Source organism: Pseudophryne corroboree, chromosome 2, assembly GCF_028390025.1.
Source record: "Pseudophryne corroboree isolate aPseCor3 chromosome 2, aPseCor3.hap2, whole genome shotgun sequence".
Classification (NCBI taxonomy): Eukaryota; Metazoa; Chordata; class Amphibia; order Anura; family Myobatrachidae; genus Pseudophryne; species Pseudophryne corroboree.
This window is the reverse complement of record NC_086445.1, coordinates 516,502,455-516,523,707: the sequence shown is the minus strand read 5'-3', so window position 1 is coordinate 516,523,707 and position 21,253 is coordinate 516,502,455. Positions and strand designations below refer to the sequence as shown.

General features: G+C 48.1%; 1 protein-coding gene across 1 annotated transcript in view; it reads left to right on the top strand.

The window, feature by feature from the left end:
* Positions 1 to 6,313: 6,313 nt before the first annotated feature.
* The window catches only part of AZIN2 (antizyme inhibitor 2), a 42,599-nt gene continuing 27,659 nt past the window's right edge, over positions 6,314 to 21,253 (top strand). Inside the window, exons 1-6 of the mRNA XM_063954125.1 lie at positions 6,314 to 6,583; positions 6,725 to 6,823; positions 6,990 to 7,152; positions 8,021 to 8,194; positions 8,307 to 8,479; positions 8,591 to 8,725. Coding sequence (XP_063810195.1) covers positions 7,054 to 7,152; positions 8,021 to 8,194; positions 8,307 to 8,479; positions 8,591 to 8,725 — 581 coding nt within the window. The 5' untranslated portion in view covers positions 6,314 to 6,583; positions 6,725 to 6,823; positions 6,990 to 7,053. The remainder of the gene's footprint in view (positions 6,584 to 6,724; positions 6,824 to 6,989; positions 7,153 to 8,020; positions 8,195 to 8,306; positions 8,480 to 8,590; positions 8,726 to 21,253) is intronic.

The window sequence follows — 21,253 nt, the reverse complement described above, 5'->3', positions numbered from 1 at the left end:
GAGTCCGCTTGAGAAGCCCCAGCGTCATGCTGAGGCTTTTGTAGAAGCCGGGGAGGGCTTCTGTTCCTGGGAAGGAGCTGCCTGTTGCTGTCTCTTCCCTCGACCTCTGCCTCGTGGCAGATATGAATAGCCCTTTGCTCTCTTATTTTTAAAGGAACGAAAGGGCTGCGGTTGAAAAGTCGGTGCCTTTTTCTGTTGGGGAGTGACTTGAGGTAGAAAGGTGGATTTCCCGGCTGTAGCCGTGGCCACCAAATCTGATAGACCGACTCCAAATAACTCCTCCCCTTTATACGGCAAAACTTCCATATGCCGTTTTGAATCCGCATCGCCTGTCCACTGTCGCGTCCATAAAGCTCTTCTGGCCGAAATGGACATAGCACTTACCCGTGATGCCAGTGTGCAGATATCCCTCTGTGCATCACGCATATAAAGAAATGCATCCTTTATTTGTTCTAACGACAGTAAAATATTGTCCCTGTCCAGGGTATCAATATTTTCAATCAGGGACTCTGACCAAACTACCCCAGCACTGCACATCCAGGCAGTCGCTATAGCTGGTCGTAGTATAACACCTGCATGTGTGTATATACTTTTTTGGATATTTTCCATCCTCCTATCTGATGGATCTTTAAGTGCGGCCGTCTCAGGAGAGGGTAACGCCACTTGTTTAGATAAGCGTGTTAGCGCCTTGTCCACCCTAGGAGATGTTTCCCAGCGCTCCCTAACCTCTGGCGGGAAAGGGTATAATGCCAATAATTTCTTTGAAATTTTCAGCTTTTTATCAGGAGCAACCCACGCTTCATTACACACGTCATTTAATTCTTCTGATTCAGGAAAAACTATAGGTAGTTTTTTCACACCCCACATAATACCCTGTTTAGTGGTACCTGTAGTATCAGCTAAATGTAACGCCTCCTTCATTGCCAAAATCATATAACGTGTGGCCCTACTGGAAAATACGGTTGATTCGTCACCGTCACCACTGGAGTCAGTGCCTGTGTCTGGGTCTGTGTCGACCGACTGAGGTAAAGGGCGTTTTACAGCCCCTGACGGTGTTTGAGACGCCTGGACAGGCACTAATTGATTGTCCGGCCGTCTCATGTCGTCAAACGACTGCTTTAGCGTGTTGACACTATCCCGTAGTTCCATAAATAAAGGCATCCATTCTGGTGTCGACTCCCTAGGGGGTGACATCCTCATATTTGGCAATTGCTCCGCCTCCACACCAATATCGTCCTCATACATGTCGACACACACGTACCGACACACAGCAGACACACAGGGAATGCTCCTAACGAAGACAGGACCCACTAGCCCTTTGGGGAGACAGAGGGAGAGTTTGCCAGCACACACCAAAAGCGCTATATATAACAGGGATAGCCTTATAATAAGTGCTCCCTTATAGCTGCTTTATATATATAAAAATATCGCCATAAATTTGCCCCCCCTCTCTGTTTTACCCTGTTTCTGTAGTGCAGTGCAGGGGAGAGACCTGGGAGCCGTCCTGACCAGCGGAGCTGTGAGAGGAAATGGCGCCGTGTGCTGAGGAGATAGGCCCCGCCCCTTTTTTGGCGGGCTCGTCTCCCGCTATTTAGTGAATCCAGGCAGGGGTTAAATATCTCCATATAGCCTCTGGGGGCTATATGTGAGGTATTTTTAGCCTTTATATAGGTTACATTTGCCTCCCAGGGCGCCCCCCCCCAGCGCCCTGCACCCTCAGTGACTGCGTGTGAAGTGTGCTGAGAGGAAAATGGCGCACAGCTGCAGTGCTGTGCGCTACCTTTAGAAGACTGCAGGAGTCTTCAGCCGCCGATTTTGGACCTCTTCTGACTTCAGCATCTGCAAGGGGGCCGGCGGCGCGGCTCCGGTGACCATCCAGGCTGTACCTGTGATCGTCCCTCTGGAGCTGATGTCCAGTAGCCAAGAAGCCAATCCATCCTGCACGCAGGTGAGTTCACTTCTTCTCCCCTCAGTCCCTCGTTGCAGTGATCCTGTTGCCAGCAGGACTCACTGTAAAATAAAAAACCTAAGCTAAACTTTTTCTAAGCAGCTCTTTAGGAGAGCCACCTAGATTGCACCCTTCTCGGCCGGGCACAAAAATCTAACTGGAGTCTGGAGGAGGGTCATAGGGGGAGGAGCCAGTGCACACCACCTGATCTGGAAAAGCTTTACTTTTTGTGCCCTGTCTCCTGCGGAGCCGCTATTCCCCATGGTCCTTTCAGGAACCCCAGCATCCACTAGGACGATAGAGAAATAAATATATATATATATTAAACTGGTGGTGATTGATTATTAAACTGGTGGTCACTTCAGGTCACGTTGCAACTTGCAACTAGTACTCCGAGGCCTAAGCAGACAATCACAAAATATATTATTATACTGGTGGTCAGTGTGGTCACAACAATGGCAGTGTGGCACTGACTCTGGCAGCAAAAGTGTGCACTGTTCGTTATATGTACTCCTGAGTCCTGCTCTCAGACTCTAACTGCTCCCCACTGTCAGTGTCTCCCAGTGGCGTGCGGTGAGGTCAGTGGCTGGGGAGGCACTACCGTAACTACAGCCTAACTTTAACCCATGCCTAATCCTAACCCCACCCTAACTGCAACCTAACCGTAACTGGTGTGGGGGGGTATGGGGTGATTGGGGATGGGGTAGTTGGCGCTGCAAGGGGAGAGAGAGCAGGAAAGAAGAATTTGTGTGGAAGAAGGTGTGATTGGAGGGGTTGTTTGGAACTCGAGGTCACAGTGCCGTAACTAGGCATTTTAGCGCTGTGTGCAAGAAATGACAGTGGCACCCCCCCCCCCCATGTAAGACAGGGGCAGTGCGCGCCGTAGGCGCGCCAAAAATTTCTAGGGGCGTGGCTTCACGGGGAAGGGGCATGGCCACAAAATAATAGCAATTCATACTACGGTGCACAGTAGTCTACATTATTCAAATTATGCTGCACAGTAGCGCCACTACACCAGGTAGAGCCCCTTTTATACATTACAGCAGACAGTGTCCCCCTTTTTACACATTGCGGCAGCCAGTCCCCCTTTTTACACATTGCGGCAGCCAGTCCCATTTTACACATTGCGGCAGCCAGTCCCATTTTTTACACATTGCGGCAGCCAGGCCCCCTCTTTACACATTGCAGCAGCCAGTCCCATTTTTTACACATTGCGGCAGCCAGTCCCATTTTACACATTGCGGCAGCCAGTCCCATTTTTTACACATTGCGGCAGCCAGTCCCATTTTTTACACATTGCTGCAGCCATGCCCATTTTACACATTGCGGCAGCCAGGCCCATTTTACACATTGCGGCAGCCAGGCCCCCTCTTTACACATTGCGGCAGCCAGTCCCATTTTTTACACATTGCGGCAGCCAGTCCCATTTTTTACACATTGCGGCAGGTGGTGTCTGAGAGAGAGAGAGAGAGAGAGAGAGAGAGAGAGAGAGAGAGAGAGAAAGATACTTACCTTCTCCCCGCTGACAGGCTCCTCGTGCAGATCCCTCGGTGCAGGCAGTGAGGTGAGAAGGAGGAGGGAGGGGGAGCAGGGAGCCGCAGCAGCGCTATGTTATTGGTAGTAAGCGCCGCTGCAGCATCCCCCTCTCCTTCCGTATTGGCTGCCGGCAGCCAATACGGAAGGAGAGGGGGATGCTGCAGCGGCGCTTACTACCAATAACATAGCGCTGCTGCGGCTCCCTGCTCCCCCTCCCTCCTCCTTCTCCGCTGCCCGGCGCTGCGGAGAAGGAGCACGGCGCAGGAGCACGGTGCAGAGACTTAGAGGCGGCATGTAATGAGTCAATTTGACTCATTACATGCCGCTGGCCGTGCGCCCTCAGGGCAACTGCGCTGTGTGCCAAGCCCACTTGGCAAACACGTAGTTACGGCCCTGCTTGAGGAGAGCAGAAGATGTGAATGTTTGTGGGGGAGAAGGCAGGGTTTGGTGGGTGCCTTGATTTTGGTTGGGGAGATTTTGAGCTGTGAGGGGAGTTGTAGCTAAAGAGGGGAACCTGTGTGGGTCAGGAGAGGGAGGGTGGGTTGGAGCTGTGAGGGTAGAGAGCAGTTGAGGTGAACATGTGTGGAGGAGAGGGATGAGGTGTGCCATGGATGAGGGGTGAGTTTGGAACTATAAGGTGAGAGAGATAGCAGGAGAGGGGAAATCTGTGTGAGGAAGGACAGTGAACGGTGGGTTCCGCGGATGAGGGGGGGTTTGAACTGTGAGGGGAGGAGAGCAGAACCTGCATGGTGGAGGGAAGGGAGAGTCAGTGGTGAGACAGATGGTGGGGAATTTGGAGCTGTGAGAGAAGGAATAGGAGAGGGGTCAGGTGTGCTGCAAAGGGGGTGAGGGGAGTTTGGAGCAGTGAGGGCAGATAGAATAGGGAGCGCGTGCGGGAGAGGTGGTGGGCGGTTGGGGGTGCCGCGAAAGGGGTTTGGAGCAGTGCAGGAACAGAGACGGGTAGCCTGTTTTGGAGAAGGGAGAGGAGTGTCTGTGCAGGAGGAGGGGGGGGGGGGGGGGTTGGAGCAGTGAGAAGAAGAGAGCCTGTGTGCGGGGGAGGAGGGGTCAGGGGTGCTTGCGGAGGGGGCTGTAGCTGTTAGGGGGTACTGCTGATGAGGAAACAAGCCACTTACCGCTGTCAGTAGGAGCCGCTTCCCAACCGCTGCTGCATGTGCTCTTCTGCCTTTCGGGCTGGAGTGGTAGGAGGAGCCGCCTCTACTTTCCTCCCCTCTTATCTCTGCTCCTCCTCCAAACTTAGTAATTCTGCCTCCTGCCTGTGCCTGAGATGTTTCCCGGGAGGCCGGCCAGGCTGTGAGGTCCGAATGCTGTATGTGGCCACGCCCCCAGCACCATGTCATGGTGCTGGGGGCGTGGCCACATGCAGCATTCGGACCTCACAGCCTGGCCGGCCTCCCGGGAAACATCTCAGGCACAGGCAGGAGGCAGAATTACTAAGTTTGGAGGAGGAGCAGAGATGAGAGGGGAGGAAAGTAGAGGCGGCTCCTCCTACCACTCCAGCCCGAAAGGTGAATGCTGACTGAGTGACTGCGCTTTCCGGGCCTGACAGCGTTATTTTAGAGACCCTGGGGCACTGGCGGCATGTAGCATTTAATAAGTCAATGTGACTAATTTTTTTTACCGTCGGTTGAGGAGAGGGGACAGTGCTGCTGCTGGCTGGGAGCGGGAGGGACGGAGCCGGTCCCTGCCTGTGGGTGATTGGACAGCGGATCCAGTGCTGGATCCGCTGGGCTAATCACATCTGGGGGACTGACAGGGGCGTGCATTCATCGGGGCTGAATGCACGCCCCTGTCATTGCGGCACCAGTATAGGTGCCGCTTCCCCATACATTTTCAATGGGCTTTCACAGCCCATTGCTGCGCTGCGCCCCCTGCCGCCCCCTGCTGCCCGGTCTTTTAGTGTTAGCAGCGGGAGGCACCTCTCCCGCTGCCTCCCACCTTAACATGCAGCCATAGTAAGAGGGGAACAATGATTACAATAATAAAAGAAGATATTTATCACTGTGCTATAAATATCTTCTTTTTATTATTTTAATCATTATGACAGGGGAGGCACTGCCTCCCCTGCCTCCCCTGACTGCACGTCCCTGGTGTCTCCCCCACAAGTCAGATAATACACTTACAGTCACACTATCTAATCTATAAATATCACTTCAGCAAGTAGTATAGTAGTATACAGTATAGTAGTACTCCTCCTAATAATGCTCCCCAAAATACTGTGTCTCTCTCTTCTCTAAACGGAGAGGACGCCAGCCACGTCCTCTCCCTATGACTCTCAATGCACGTGTGAAAATGGCGGCGACGCGCGGCTCCTTATATAGAATCCGAGTCTCGCGATAGAATCCGAGCCTCGCGAGAATCCGACAGCGTGATGATGACGTTCGGGCGCGCTCGGGTTAGCCGTCAAGGCGGGAAGATCCGAGCCTGCTCGGACCCGTGTAAAAAACCTGAAGTTCGGGCGGGTTCGGATTCAGAGGAACCGAACCCGCTCATCTCTAATAAGAACACATGTAGATTAACCTGCGGCATGTCTCTGTAACAGCAAGAGTAGTAATGGGCAGCATGCATTTAGCGCTCATGACTATAAATATAATTCTGATTTACTATAGTAGCAAACTGAAAACAAAGTTCTCCTCTGGACACCTTCAGTTTAGAAAACAGCCCCAATCTTGTTCTAACTCACATCAATGACCTCACAGTATATCCTGTCACTTGCAGCCTGAATTTCCCCACTAGTATTAGTCACCATCACGTGTGTAAATAATATGTGTTACTACATGACACTGACAGTCTCCGCCCCAACCATTGTGCTATGTGCTGAAGGCACAGAAAGGATCGGATGCCACCACCCGGCCACACAGTGACGTCACGTTGCGATCTAAGCGGGGACGCTGATATGTTGTGATGCCTGGAAAGGCGTGGCGTTACCATGTGCCTCAGCCGCCAGTGACCTATATATGGGGTGTCCGGCCCGAGAAGAAGACCAGAGGCAGCAGCGGGACGTGTGACAGGGCTAGGAGGAGGACGGGCGCTTCTTACCAACAACATCCATGGGAAGCGGCTGTGTAAATGCGTGCTAAGGTAAGCAGGCTGCTGACCCCTCCGTACATATATCATGTCTGCATCCCAGACAGCGATGGCTGGATGTGCATTTGTGGAGGACGTTGGCAGAATGGCAGTGCTGTCACGGTGCCCAGTCTCATCGCTGTTCTCTTCCTACAGAGACCACAAGACGCCAGCAGCGGCGACACCACCACCAGCCCGGGGTGCTGCAAAATCTCCGAGTTCACAGCAGAGCCTCCTTGGGTGCTGTGATAGAAGGTAATGGTCCGCATCCCTGTGCGATACAGGTGTGTGTGTGTGTGTGTGTGTGTGTGTGTGTGTGTGTGTGTGTGTGTGTGTGTGTGTGTGTTTGTTACATATTAGTGCTTTTTTGTTGTTTGGTGTGTGTGCTCACTTTCTGAAATTCTGTTGTCCTTCATTTCAGCTTGTTGCATACTTAAAAACAACATACTTACAAATTGTCGGTAGGACCCCACTAGAAGATTACAATGCCAGGGTATATCCAGGAAACTGACTTTATCATGGTGGAGGAAGGATTTGTGGCCAGGGACCTGATAGAGGAAATCATTAATGATGTCTCAAAGACTGTAAGTACCCTATAACCGCTCCCCCTGCAATGCCATTATAACCCCCCCTTCCCTGGTGCCCACACCATAGATAAGTACTGAAAGTCATAAACGGGTTGGGTACGAAATATCTGACTGCCAGAATCCTGACACATCACGGTATTTTTACCCTAACCCTAATCTTTGCCTCCCACAACCAAACCCTAACCCTTCCCGCAGCCTAAGGCCAAGTACACATCAGGCTGACAGGCTGGACCATGCTAGATTGCCCGTACACACTGCCCAGTGTACTGATAGACCTTGTATGTCATCTGCGGGAGCATGCAACAGTGCATACACATTAGACGATCTGCATGATTTATCGTGCCACTTATCGTTCTAATGTTTACTTGGCCTAACTCTAACCTCCCCTACCCTGGCAGTTTAACCTTAACCTCCCCCACCCCAGCAGCATGTGTCTAACCCTAACCCCAACCACTGTACTTACCTCCGGGATGCGTTGGGATTCTAACTGTCAGAATCCTATTATCTGTCTTCTGACTGTTGGTATTTTAACTGCATCACCATTAAAACAGCCTTCCGATGCTGCTAATGGTATGACAAAAACATAACTCCAGTGTCCGTGATCAACTCCATCTAGTTGGTTATCCATGCATTATGTTTTATTGTTTCTTGTATTAATTTCCATATATCAGACTATATGAATATTATTAGAAAAATATTTTTTATTGGCTGCAGTTAAATATCAAAATATCCTGAAGACTATAATAGGTTTCTCTGAAATATGAAAAGAATACAGAATGTACAGAGGTCATGCACTAGCTAAATAGTTATTCTTGCTTTGATATATCTCTTTCCTGTGTAAAGTATCCCCTGTATCTGTCCTCAGGACGACCAAGATGCCTTCTTCGTTGCGGACCTGGGGGATGTTGTGACGAAACATCTGCGGTTTTTGAAAGCTCTACCCCGCGTGAAGCCTTTTTATGCTGTCAAATGTAATAGCAGCAGGGGTGTTGTTCAGGTTCTGGCTGAGCTGGGGGCCGGATTTGACTGTGCCAGCAAGGTAATCAAAGGATGATGGGTCTCTTGGTTTTGATTCGCCATCACTTGGGAAGATAATGTATTATTGAATCTCTACAGATATGTAACACACTGTATAATTATTTTCTCTGCAGACTGAGATTGAACTAGTACAAAGCATTGGAGTGATTCCGGAAAACATTATTTATGCTAACCCATGTAAACAGATATCCCAAATGAAATATGCTGCAAAACATGGAGTACAGATGATGACTTTTGACAATGAAGTGGAGCTGTCCAAAGTGTCGCGGAACCACCCAAATGCCAAGTATGTACCTGTCGTTGCATGACCAGAAATTGGAGAGCAGTATTTTGGAAGCTGGATTACTTTAACTATTAAGAGTTTTTGGAGCCTAACTGTCTTTATTGTTCGTTATAGGATGGTTTTGCGCATAGCTACAGATGACACCAATTCGTCCACGCGTCTTAGCGTAAAGTTTGGGGCTCCATTGAAATCATGCCGGCACTTACTAGAAATGGCTAAGAATCTACATGTTGATGTCATTGGCGTTAGGTGAGTTGGAATGTATGAACTAATGATAAGTGCGGAATGTGTTAGATCCAGCGGGACATGACATACTTAGTTTCCCAATATATATTAAAGGTGTTAACGTAGAGAAATCCTTGTTTTCTTTAATGGTGGCAGTAAGATTGTATGATATTGGCACCCCCATACTCTTCTGTGGGGCCAATATAGTATCAGCTGTTATTAAGTACTGTTTGATAGGACATGTGTTTTCTCACTCCACCTGCGTCAACTGATAGTCTTACACTCCGACAATACATCTTCCTGCTTCTCAACAAAAAATCAACAAAGCAGTAGCTGCTATATTGTAGTGAAAAATGTTTTGTTCATACATTTGCTCCATAGGCAAAATGTAATTGATCATTTTTTATTTTTTTTACAAATTTGGATTCTGTAGAAATTGCACAGAGATTCTAGGAACTTTGGCCACAAAGTCACCAGATGTGATAGAAACTGATTTTGTGTCTTAAGGCGCCAGTTGATCATTAAGTATTTGTGGCTTGTTCCCGAGCTTGGCCCCTGCAGATGACGCTACCTGAAGATGGCGTTAGCCCGTTGTAGTCTATTGGCTGTAGATTGCATAAGTAATCAGCAGAGGGTTCCAGGGGCCCCCTGTCCTTGCTGGTGTCCAGTGTTACATCCTGGTGGAATAATTTCCTCCTGCAGTGCGATTCTGGGTCATAATAGCGTGCCACCTATCATGTTGAGGATGCTATTATTAACAAATGGGCCCCTTTAATATGAAAGTTGACAACAAATTTCAGCGAATTTTGGCAGGTAAAAACTAGTAACTCGCTGGTAACTTGCCTAAAACTCGCCAGGAAATGGCTGTGGCCGGAGTTTTCACAAATTACATGCATTGTGCACTATCTGTCCGGTCGGAACATAATAAAGAGCCACATTAAGCATACATATTACTTAGTCACTCATTAATACTCAATTAAAGAGTCTGAAAAATAATGAAATATTGATGAGCCATAATTATTTTATTATTGGGGGCAATAATAATAAAAAAACAATTACATGTAACATTCTGCATACAAATATATTTCTCTATCGTCCTAGTGGATGCTGGGGTTCCTGAAAGGACCATGGGGAATAGCGGCTCCGCAGGAGACAGGGCACAAAAAGTAAAGCTTTACGATCAGGTGGTGTGTACTGGCTCCTCCCCCTATGACCCTCCTCCAAGCCTCAGTTAGATTTTTGTGCCCGGCCGAGAAGGGTGCAATCTAGGTGGCTCTCCTAAAGAGCTGCTTAGAAAAGTTTAGCTTAGGTTTTTTATTTTACAGTGAGTCCTGCTGGCAACAGGATCACTGCAACGAGGGACTTAGGGGAGAAGAAGTGAACTCACCTGCGTGCAGGATGGATTGGCTTCTTGGCTACTGGACATTAGCTCCAGAGGGACGATCACAGGTACAGCCTGGATGGTCACCGGAGCCTCGCCGCCGGCCCCCTTGCAGATGCTGAAACGAGAAGAGGTCCAGAATCGGCGGCAGAAGACTCCTCAGTCTTCTTAAGGTAGCGCACAGCACTGCAGCTGTGCGCCATTTTCCTCTCAGCACACTTCACACGGCAGTCACTGAGGGTGCAGGGCGCTGGGAGGGGGGCGCCCTGGGAGGCAAATGAAAACCTTTTTTGGCTAAAAATACCTCACATATAGCCTCCGGGGGCTATATGGAGATATTTAACCCCTGCCAGAATCCACTAAAGAGCGGGAGACGAGCCCGCCGAAAAAGGGGCGGGGCCTATCTCCTCAGCACACAGCGCCATTTTCCTCACACAGCTCCGCTGGTCAGGAAGGCTCCCAGGCTCTCCCCTGCACTGCACTACAGAAACAGGGTAAAACAAGAGAGGGGGGGCAAAATTGTGGCAAAACTATATTATTAAAGCAGCTATACAGGGATCACTTATTATAAGGCTATCCCTGTCATATATAGCGCTTTTGGTGTGTGCTGGCAAACTCTCCCTCTGTCTCCCCAAAGGGCTAGTGGGGTCCTGTCTTCGTTAAGAGCATTCCCTGTGTGTCTGCTGTGTGTCGGTACGTGTGTGTCGACATGTATGAGGACGATATTGGTGTGGAGGCGGAGCAATTGCCAAATATGGGGATGTCACCTCCTAGGGGGTCGACACCAGAATGGATGCCTTTATTTATGGAATTACGGGATAGTGTCAACACGCTAAAGCAGTCGTTTGACGACATGAGACGGCCGGACAATCAATTAGTGCCTGTCCAGGCGCCTCAAACACCGTCAGGGGCTGTAAAACGCCCTTTGCCTCAGTCGGTCGACACAGACACAGGCACTGATTCCAGTGGCGACGGTGACGAATCAACCGTATTTTCTAGTAGGGCCACACGTTATATGATTTTGGCAATGAAGGAGGCGTTACATATTGCTGATACTATAGGTACCACAAAACAGGGTATCATGTGGGGTGTGAAAAAACTACCTATAGTTTTTCCTGAATCAGATGAATTAAATGAGGTGTGTGATGAAGCGTGGGTTGCCCCCGATAAAAAAATGCTAATTTCAAAGAAGTTATTGGCTTTATACCCTTTCCCGCCAGAGGTTAGGGCGCGCTGGGAAACACCTCCTAGGGTGGACAAGGCGCTCACACGCTTATCAAAACAAGTGGCGTTACCCTCTCCTGAGACGGCCGCACTTAAAGATCCAGCAGATAGGAGGATGGAAAATATCCAAAAAAGTATATACACACATACAGGTGTTATACTACGACCAGCTATAGCGACAGCCTGGATGTGCAGTGCTGGGGTAGCTTGGTCAGAGTCCCTGATTGAAAATATTGATACCCTGGATAGGGACAATGTTTTACTGTCTTTAGAGCAAATAAAGGATGCATTTCTTTATATGCGTGATGCACAGAGGGATATCTGCACACTGGCATCACGGGTAAGTGCTATGTCCATTTCGGCCAGAAGAAGTTTATGGACGCGACAGTGGTCAGGCGATGCGGATTCAAAACGGCATATGGAAGTTTTGCCGTATAAAGGGGAGGAGTTATTTGGTGTCGGTCTATCGGATTTGGTGGCCACGGCTACAGCCGGGAAATTCACCTTTTTACCTCAAGTCACTCCCCAACAGAAAAAGACACCGACTTTTCAACCGCAGCCCTTTCGTTCCTTTAAAAACAAGAGAGCAAAGGGATATTCATATCTGCCACGAGGCAGAGGAAGGGGGAAGAGACAGCAACAGGCAGCTCCTTCCCAGGAACAGAAGCCCTCCCCCGCTTCTACAAAAGCCTCAGCATGACGCTGGGGCTTCTCAAGCGGACTCGGGGGCGGTGGGGGGTCGTCTCAAGAATTTCAGCGCGCAGTGGGCTCACTCGCAGGTAGATCCCTGGATCCTGCAGATAATATCTCAGGGGTACAGGTTGGAACTAGAGACGGATCCACCTCGCCGTTTCCTGAAGTCTGCTTTACCAACGTCCCCCTCCGACAGGGTGACGGTCTTGGAAGCCATTCACAAGCTGTACTCTCAGCAGGTGATAGTCAAGGTACCCCTTTTACAACAAGGAAAGGGGTATTATTCCACTCTATTTGTGGTACCGAAGCCGGATGGCTCGGTAAGACCTATTCTAAATCTGAAATCCTTGAACCTGTACATAAAGAAGTTCAAGTTCAAGATGGAGTCACTCAGAGCAGTGATAGCGAACCTGAAAGAAGGGGACTTTATGGTATCCTTGGACATCAAGGATGCGTATCTCCACGTTCCAATTTACCCCTCACACCAGGGGTACCTCAGGTTCGTCGTACAGAACTGTCACTATCAGTTTCAGACGCTGCCGTTCGGATTGTCCACGGCACCTCGGGTCTTTACCAAGGTAATGGCCGAGATGATGATTCTTCTTCGAAGAAAAGGCGTATTAATTATCCCATACTTGGACGATCTCCTAATAAGGGCAAGGTCCAGAGAACAGCTAGAGATGGGATTAGCACTGTCTCAAGAAGTGCTAAAACAGCACGGGTGGATTCTGAATATTCCAAAATCCCAGTTAATTCCGACAACACGTCTGCTGTTCCTAGGGATGATTCTGGACACGGTTCAGAAAAAGGTTTTTCTCCCGGAGGAAAAAGCCAAGGAGTTATCCGAGCTTGTCAGGAACCTCCTAAAACCAGGAAAGGTGTCTGTACATCAATGCACAAGAGTCCTGGGAAAAATGGTGGCTTCTTACGAAGCAATTCCATTCGGCAGATTCCACGCAAGAATTTTCCAGAGGGATCTGTTGGACAAATGGTCAGGGTCGCATCTTCAGATGCACCAGCGGATAACCCTGTCTCCAAGGACAAGGGTATCTCTTCTGTGGTGGTTGCAGAGTGCTCATCTATTGGAGGGCCGCAGATTCGGCATACAGGATTGGATCCTGGTGACCACGGACGCCAGCCTGAGAGGCTGGGGAGCAGTCACACAAGGAAGAAACTTCCAGGGCGTGTGGTCGAGCCTGGAAACGTCTCTTCACATAAACATTCTGGAACTAAGAGCAATCTACAATGCTCTAAGCCAGGCAGAACCTCTGCTTCAAGGAAAACCGGTGTTGATCCAGTCGGACAACATCACGGCAGTCGCCCATGTGAACAGACAGGGCGGCACAAGAAGCAGGAGTGCAATGGCAGAAGCTGCAAGGATTCTTCGCTGGGCAGAGAATCATGTGATAGCACTGTCAGCAGTGTTCATCCCGGGAGTGGACAACTGGGAAGCAGACTTCCTCAGCAGACACGACCTTCACCCGGGAGAGTGGGGACTTCATCCAGAAGTTTTCCACATGCTGGTAACCCGTTGGGAAAGACCAATGGTGGACATGATGGCGTCTCGCCTCAACAAAAAACTGGACAGGTATTGCGCCAGGTCAAGAGATCCGTGTCACGAACCGGTCTCTCACCTTTGCGGGTTCTGGGGTTCATCCGTTGCCAGTGCGGTTGCTCGCGGTGCTGTGCGCCCGTGTGGGGACACGGCGTGATCAATGGCACAGGTAATGCAGAGTCTGGGAACTGTGAGTGCGGGGACCAAATGGCCTAAGGCACTGCGGTGTGTCTGCTGTATAGGAGGTGGCCATGTTGGAGACCAAATAGCTAATACTGAGCACTTGTGAAAACACCTGTGGGCAGGTGTAAGCCAATCCCGTGCTTGTGCTGCCTTTAAGTAGGCTGGGATTATGTCACTCTGGGCCAGTGCTTTGTTGTATCAAAGCTGTGCTCTAGCTCTGAACTCTCTCCGTGCATTCCTGTGTGATTCCCGTGGTCCAGATATCGCCTCCGTTCCCAGAGGTCCGTTTTGCAGCCTTCACTGCCAAAGATCTACCGGCTCTCCATTGTGCTATCAGTCAATTGCACACCTATTGGAAATACTTGGATTCCCAGTGTCCTGCATGAGGTTACCTTGTCTGTCTGCCTATCATACAAAGTCTGGAGGATTCCAATTCCCTCAGCTGTTCGTTTGTTCAACTCTGCATTTAACCCATTCATCACCTCGCCATCTACTACAGTTTCACAGTGATCTCCGGAACCCGCAAGTAACCCAATTCAGTACTTTTTCTATGTTGTCATTACAAGGATAATTCTTCACAGTCTCTCAGTTAACTCTTAAAACTCCATTGCAAATTCTTACAGTTAATTCTCCATGTCTGCATTAACCAGTTAAACACAATCTGCAGTTCAGCATCAAAGCCTGTTTATATTTGGACAATTCAACATTTATTCTTCAGCTTGTTTTTGCATATGTTTCCATGAACATTTCTTTTATTTATTTCTGAGTTTTCTCTTGCATATTATTTCTGTCATTCCTGCAATACTTCAGTATAATGATGATTAACAACTAGTCATTTAACTCCTTACTGAATTGTTACTTTAATAAATATATGAAACGGAACTTCCTTCGTCCTCCCTGTTTTCTTCATACCCCAGCACCTACCCCTGTGGTTGGTTCCAGGTTAACGGATTCACAAAAACACCCGGACCTGACAGTAAGCACTGGCCACATGGATCCGTCAAGTGACCAATTCGCAAGAGGCGGTGCTACGTCAAATATCCTTTCCCGTCTGGAAAACCAGGAGTCTATACAGACACAAATAGTGCAGTTTATGCAAACTATGGCAGACCGTTTAGAGACTCTTCATACAGCAATTAAAACGTCTCAAGTCCAGATTCCAACTCCGGTTGTCCCAGTTACCACTACAGCTTCTCCTGTGATGCTGCCTATGTCCCGCTTGCAGTTACCCTCTCCGAGTAAGTTTGACGGAACTCCAAAACTTTGCAGGGGATTCCTGAATCAATGCGAGATCCAGTTCGAACTGATGTCCGCCAGTTTCCCATCAGCTCGTTCTAAGGTCGCATATATTATTGCCCTCCTCTCCGGTCAGGCTCTGGAGTGGGCATCACCATTATGGGAGAGAGGTGATCCTATCCTCTCTAATTACAAAGAGTTTGTATCTTCTTTCCGGAGAATCTTTGACGAACCCGGCAGGACCACCTCAGCATCTTTGGAGATTCTCCGTCTACGTCAAGGTTTACGTCCTGTCAATCAATATATTGTTCAGTTTCGCACGTTGTCTTCAGAGTTAAACTGGAATGAGGAGGCCCTGATCGCCGCGTTTTGGAATGGACTTTCTGAGAGAATCAAGGACGATTTAACTATCCGGGATGTGCCAACTAAACTGGATGAATTGATTTCTCTCTGTAACAAACTTGACCTACGCTACAGGGAGCGATGTTTAGAGAAATTCAGGGCAGAGCGATCCAGTCCACGTTATCATCCTAGGCCTCGACAAGATTCTTCATCACAGTCTCCGGTAACGACAGACGAACCTATGCAGATTGGGCGCTCTCGCCTCACAGAAGAGGAACGACTTCGTCGTCGACAGGGTAACCTCTGCATGTACTGTGGGTCCTCTGAACACTTAGTTAAATTCTGCAAACTCCGACCGGGAAACTCTCGCTCCTAGCTTATACAAGAGAGGTTAAGCTAGGAGTTACTCTAGAATCACGTTCTGGGAAAGAGCCGACCTTGTCTATTCAATTAGAAGTGCCAAGTTCTACAGTGAAAGTTTCAGCTCTCCTAGATTCTGGGGCAGCCGAGAACTTCATCTCCTCAGCCTTTGTCATGCGGTCTAAAGTTCAAACCATGCCTCTGGAAGCAGCAGTTGCCGTTACAGCAGTGGATGGAAGTCGAATTCCAGATGGTATAATTACTCATCGAACCGTATGTCTCAAGATGAAAGTTGGTGTGCTCCATTCCGAATACCTCTCCTTCTACGTGATTCCCAAAGCCTCTCAAGATGTGATACTTGGTTTACCTTGGCTGCAGAAACATAACCCTCAACTTAATTGGCAAACCATGGAAGTCCTTTCATGGGGTAAATCTTGTACCAAGAACTGTTTAGCCTCAATTGTACCTCTCCGGTCAATCAGCCTTCCCGACCTACCTCCGGTGTATCAATCCTTTGCGGATGTTTTCAGTAAACAAGCAGCAGACTCTCTACCTCCTCATCGCGAATGGGACTGCCCAATTGTCCTGGTTCCAGGTAAAACACCTCCTAGGGGACGAATTTATCCGCTATCCATCCCAGAGACGCAAGCTATGTCTGATTATATACAAGAAAATCTCACCAAAGGATTTATCAGACCATCTTCTTCACCTGCAGGAGCCGGATTCTTTTTCGTTAAGAAGAAGGACGGTGGGTTACGACCATGCATAGATTACCGTGGACTCAATGAGATCACTGTGAAAAACAAGTATCCATTACCCTTAATTCCAGAATTATTTGACCGGGTAAAAGGAGCTACTGTGTTTACAAAACTGGATCTCCGAGGGGCCTACAATTTAATCCGCATCCGAGAAGGGGACGAGTGGAAGACTGCTTTTAATACCCGGGATGGGCATTACGAATACCTTGTAATGCCTTTCGGTCTTTGTAATGCACCTGCAGTTTTTCAAAGCTATGTGAATGAACTTTTTCGTGATCTTCTCTACAAGTGTCTAGTAGTGTACCTGGATGATATCCTAATATTCTCTAGGGATATAAAGTCTCACCGTCACCAAGTTAAAGAGGTACTGACACGTCTAAGGAAAAATCAACTTTATTGTAAGTTAGAGAAGTGCACTTTTGAAGTATCTTCCATACCGTTCCTTGGTTACATCATTTCTGGATCAGAGCTATGTATGGATCCCGGTAAGGTACAAGCTATCCGAGATTGGTCCACTCCTACAACTCTCAAGGGGATTCAGCGATTTCTCGGCTTTGCTAATTTCTATAGGAGATTCATTAAGAATTATTCTACGTTAGCTGCTCCCATCACAGCCCTAACTCGTAAGGGAGCAAATCCTACGAACTGGTCTTCAGAAGCAATCAAAGCCTTCTCTGATTTAAAGCAAGCCTTTGTGTCAGCCCCCATTCTTCGACAGCCTGATCTGAATCGTCCCTTTCTACTAGAGGTGGATGCATCTACAGAAGCAGTAGGAGCTGTGTTGTCACAAGTCTTTGAAGATAAAAAGGTCCATCCCTGCGGATATTTCTCCCGTAAGTTCCTCCCGGCAGAACGTAATTATGCAATCGGTGAGCAAGAGTTACTTGCCATCAAGTTGGCATTTGAGGAGTGGAGATACCTTCTAGAAGGAGCTCAACATCGCATTACAGTTTATACTGATCATAAGAATCTTCTGTATCTGCAGTCAGCTCAGTGTTTGAATCCACGACAAGCCCGATGGGCGCTTTTCTTCTCACGATTTGATTTCAAACTCACCTATCGTCCAGGGTCTCAGAACAAAAAGGCAGATGCCCTTTCCCGGTCCTTTGCTTCTTCTGAATTAAATGATGCTACCACGAATCAAGCCATTGTGAATCCTAGGTCCTTTTTAATGACTCGAACCTCTCCAGTTCCTCCGCCTGGCAAGACCTTTGTCGCCACAAGTCTTCGAAAACGGCTGCTTACCTGGGCTCACTCCTCTTCCTTCATGGGTCATCCTGGGGTTCTAAAGACTCTCAAGTTTATTCAACAGTCTTATTGGTGGCCACGTCTCAAAGCCGATGTCCAAGAGTTTATAGCAGCATGTCCTAAATGTGCCCAACATAAGAGTCCAAGAAGTTCTCCACCAGGTTTGTTACATCCACTATCCATACCCAAACAACCATGGACTCATATCTCAATGGATTTCGTGACCGATCTACCTCCATCAAAAGGGCGAAATACCATTTGGGTGATAGTGGATCGATTTTCGAAAATGGCACATTTCATTCCATTAACTGGGTTACCATCAGCCCCTTTACTAGCCAGATTGTTCATCTCTGAAATCTTCAAGTTGCATGGCCTTCCTCGAGAAATTGTTTCTGATCGGGGAACACAGTTTGTGGCCAAGTTTTGGAGGTCGCTTTGTTCATCTTTAAATGTCAAGTTGAACTTTTCTTCTGCATATCATCCTCAGACAGATGGACAAACTGAGAGAGTCAACCAAGACCTTGAAACATTTCTCCGGCTATATATATCGTCCTCACAGGATGACTGGGTTGACTACCTTCCATTGGCAGAATTTGCTCATAATAATCTCTTCCATTCATCTTCAGAATCTACGCCCTTTTATATTAACTTCGGCTTTCATCCTCGTGTGCCAGAGTTTCATCCATTGCCAGCCCTAGAGGTCCCAGCGGCAGATCAAGAGCTTCAACGTCTATCTAGCATCTGGAGTTGTGTACGTAAGTCCTTGGTCAAAACTTCCGCTCGTTATAAATCTTTTGCAGATAAAAAACGTAAAGCTGTACCGAATTACAAAGTGGGAGACCAAGTTTGGATTTCTACGCGCAATCTCAAGTTCAAAGTTCCTTCTAAGAAATTTGCTCCCAGGTTTATTGGTCCATTTCCCATTGTAAAGGTACTCAACCCTGTGTCATACAAAGTCAAGCTGCCACCGTCTTTGAGAATTCCTAACGCCTTTCATACATCTTTACTGAAGCCTTTGATTCTCAATAAGTTCCGTACTACCCAGTCCAAATCTCCTAAAGTTCACTCTTTGCAGAATGAGGAATTTGAAGTTAAAGAGATTGTGGACTCACGTTCCCGATATGGACGTTTACAGTTTCTGGTCGACTGGAAGGGTTACGGCCCGGAGGAGAGATCCTGGGTTTTCTCTGAAGATGTTCATGCTCCAAGACTGGTACAGAAATACTTCTCCAAAAATCCTGACAAGGTTCAAAGGTGTTCGGAGACCACCCGTAGAAGAGGGGGTACTGTCACGAACCGGTCTCTCACCTTTGCGGGTTCTGGGGTTCATCCGTTGCCAGTGCGGTTGCTCGCGGTGCTGTGCGCCCGTGTGGGGACACGGCGTGATCAATGGCACAGGTAATGCAGAGTCTGGGAACTGTGAGTGCGGGGACCAAATGGCCTAAGGCACTGCGGTGTGTCTGCTGTATAGGAGGTGGCCATGTTGGAGACCAAATAGCTAATACTGAGCACTTGTGAAAACACCTGTGGGCAGGTGTAAGCCAATCCCGTGCTTGTGCTGCCTTTAAGTAGGCTGGGATTATGTCACTCTGGGCCAGTGCTTTGTTGTATCAAAGCTGTGCTCTAGCTCTGAACTCTCTCCGTGCATTCCTGTGTGATTCCCGTGGTCCAGATATCGCCTCCGTTCCCAGAGGTCCGTTTTGCAGCCTTCACTGCCAAAGATCTACCGGCTCTCCATTGTGCTATCAGTCAATTGCACACCTATTGGAAATACTTGGATTCCCAGTGTCCTGCATGAGGTTACCTTGTCTGTCTGCCTATCATACAAAGTCTGGAGGATTCCAATTCCCTCAGCTGTTCGTTTGTTCAACTCTGCATTTAACCCATTCATCACCTCGCCATCTACTACAGTTTCACAGTGATCTCCGGAACCCGCAAGTAACCCAATTCAGTACTTTTTCTATGTTGTCATTACAAGGATAATTCTTCACAGTCTCTCAGTTAACTCTTAAAACTCCATTGCAAATTCTTACAGTTAATTCTCCATGTCTGCATTAACCAGTTAAACACAATCTGCAGTTCAGCATCAAAGCCTGTTTATATTTGGACAATTCAACATTTATTCTTCAGCTTGTTTTTGCATATGTTTCCATGAACATTTCTTTTATTTATTTCTGAGTTTTCTCTTGCATATTATTTCTGTCATTCCTGCAATACTTCAGTATAATGATGATTAACAACTAGTCATTTAACTCCTTACTGAATTGTTACTTTAATAAATATATGAAACGGAACTTCCTTCGTCCTCCCTGTTTTCTTCATACCCCAGCACCTACCCCTGTGGTTGGTTCCAGGTTAACGGATTCACAAAAACACCCGGACCTGACAATCCGCAGGCAATAGCTGTGGACGCGCTGGTAACGCCTTGGGTGTACCAGTCGGTGTATGTGTTTCCTCCTCTGCCTCTCATACCAAAAGTATTGAGAATTATACGGCAAAGAGGCGTAAGAACGATACTAGTGGTTCCGGATTGGCCAAGAAGGACTTGGTACCCGGAACTTCAAGAGATGATCACGGAAGATCCGTGGCCTCTACCTCTGAGAAGGGACTTGCTTCAGCAGGGTCCCTGTCTGTTTCAAGACTTACCGCGGCTGCGTTTGACGGCATGGCGGTTGAACGCCGGATCCTAAAGGAAAAAGGCATGCCGGAAGAAGTCATTCCTACTTTGATTAAAGCAAGGAAGGAAGTAACCGCGCAACATTATCACCGCATTTGGCGAAAATATGTTGCGTGGTGCGAGGATCGGAGTGCTCCGACGGAGGAATTTCAACTGGGTCGATTCCTACATTTCCTGCAATCAGGATTGTCTATGGGTCTCAAATTGGGATCTATTAAGGTTCAAATTTCGGCCCTGTCGATTTTCTTCCAAAAAGAATTGGCTTCAGTTCCTGAAGTCCAGACTTTTGTTAAGGGAGTGCTGCATATACAGCCCCCTGTGGTGCCTCCAGTGGCACCGTGGGATCTCAATGTTGTTTTGGACTTTCTCAAATCTCATTGGTTTGAACCACTAAAAACTGTGGATTTGAAATATCTCACATGGAAAGTGACCATGCTACTAGCCCTGGCTTCGGCCAGGAGAGTGCCAGAACTGGCAGCTTTATCTTACAAAAGCCCATATCTGATTTTCCATTCGGACAGGGCAGAACTGCGGACTCGTCCGCATTTTCTCCCTAAGGTGGTGTCAGCATTTCATCTGAACCAACCTATTGTAGTGCCTGCGGCTACAAGCGACTTGGAGGACTCCAAGTTGTTGGACGTTGTCAGAGCTTTAAAAATATACATTTCAAGGACAGCTGGAGTCAGGAAATCTGACTCGCTGTTTATACTATATGCTCCCAACAAGTTGGGCGCTCCTGCGTCTAAGCAGACTATTGCTCGCTGGATTTGTAGTACGATTCAGCTTGCACATTCTGTGGCAGGCCTGCCACAGCCAAAATCGGTAAAAGCCCACTCCACAAGGAAGGTGGGTTCTTCTTGGGCGGCTGCCCGAGGGGTCTCGGCATTACAACTCT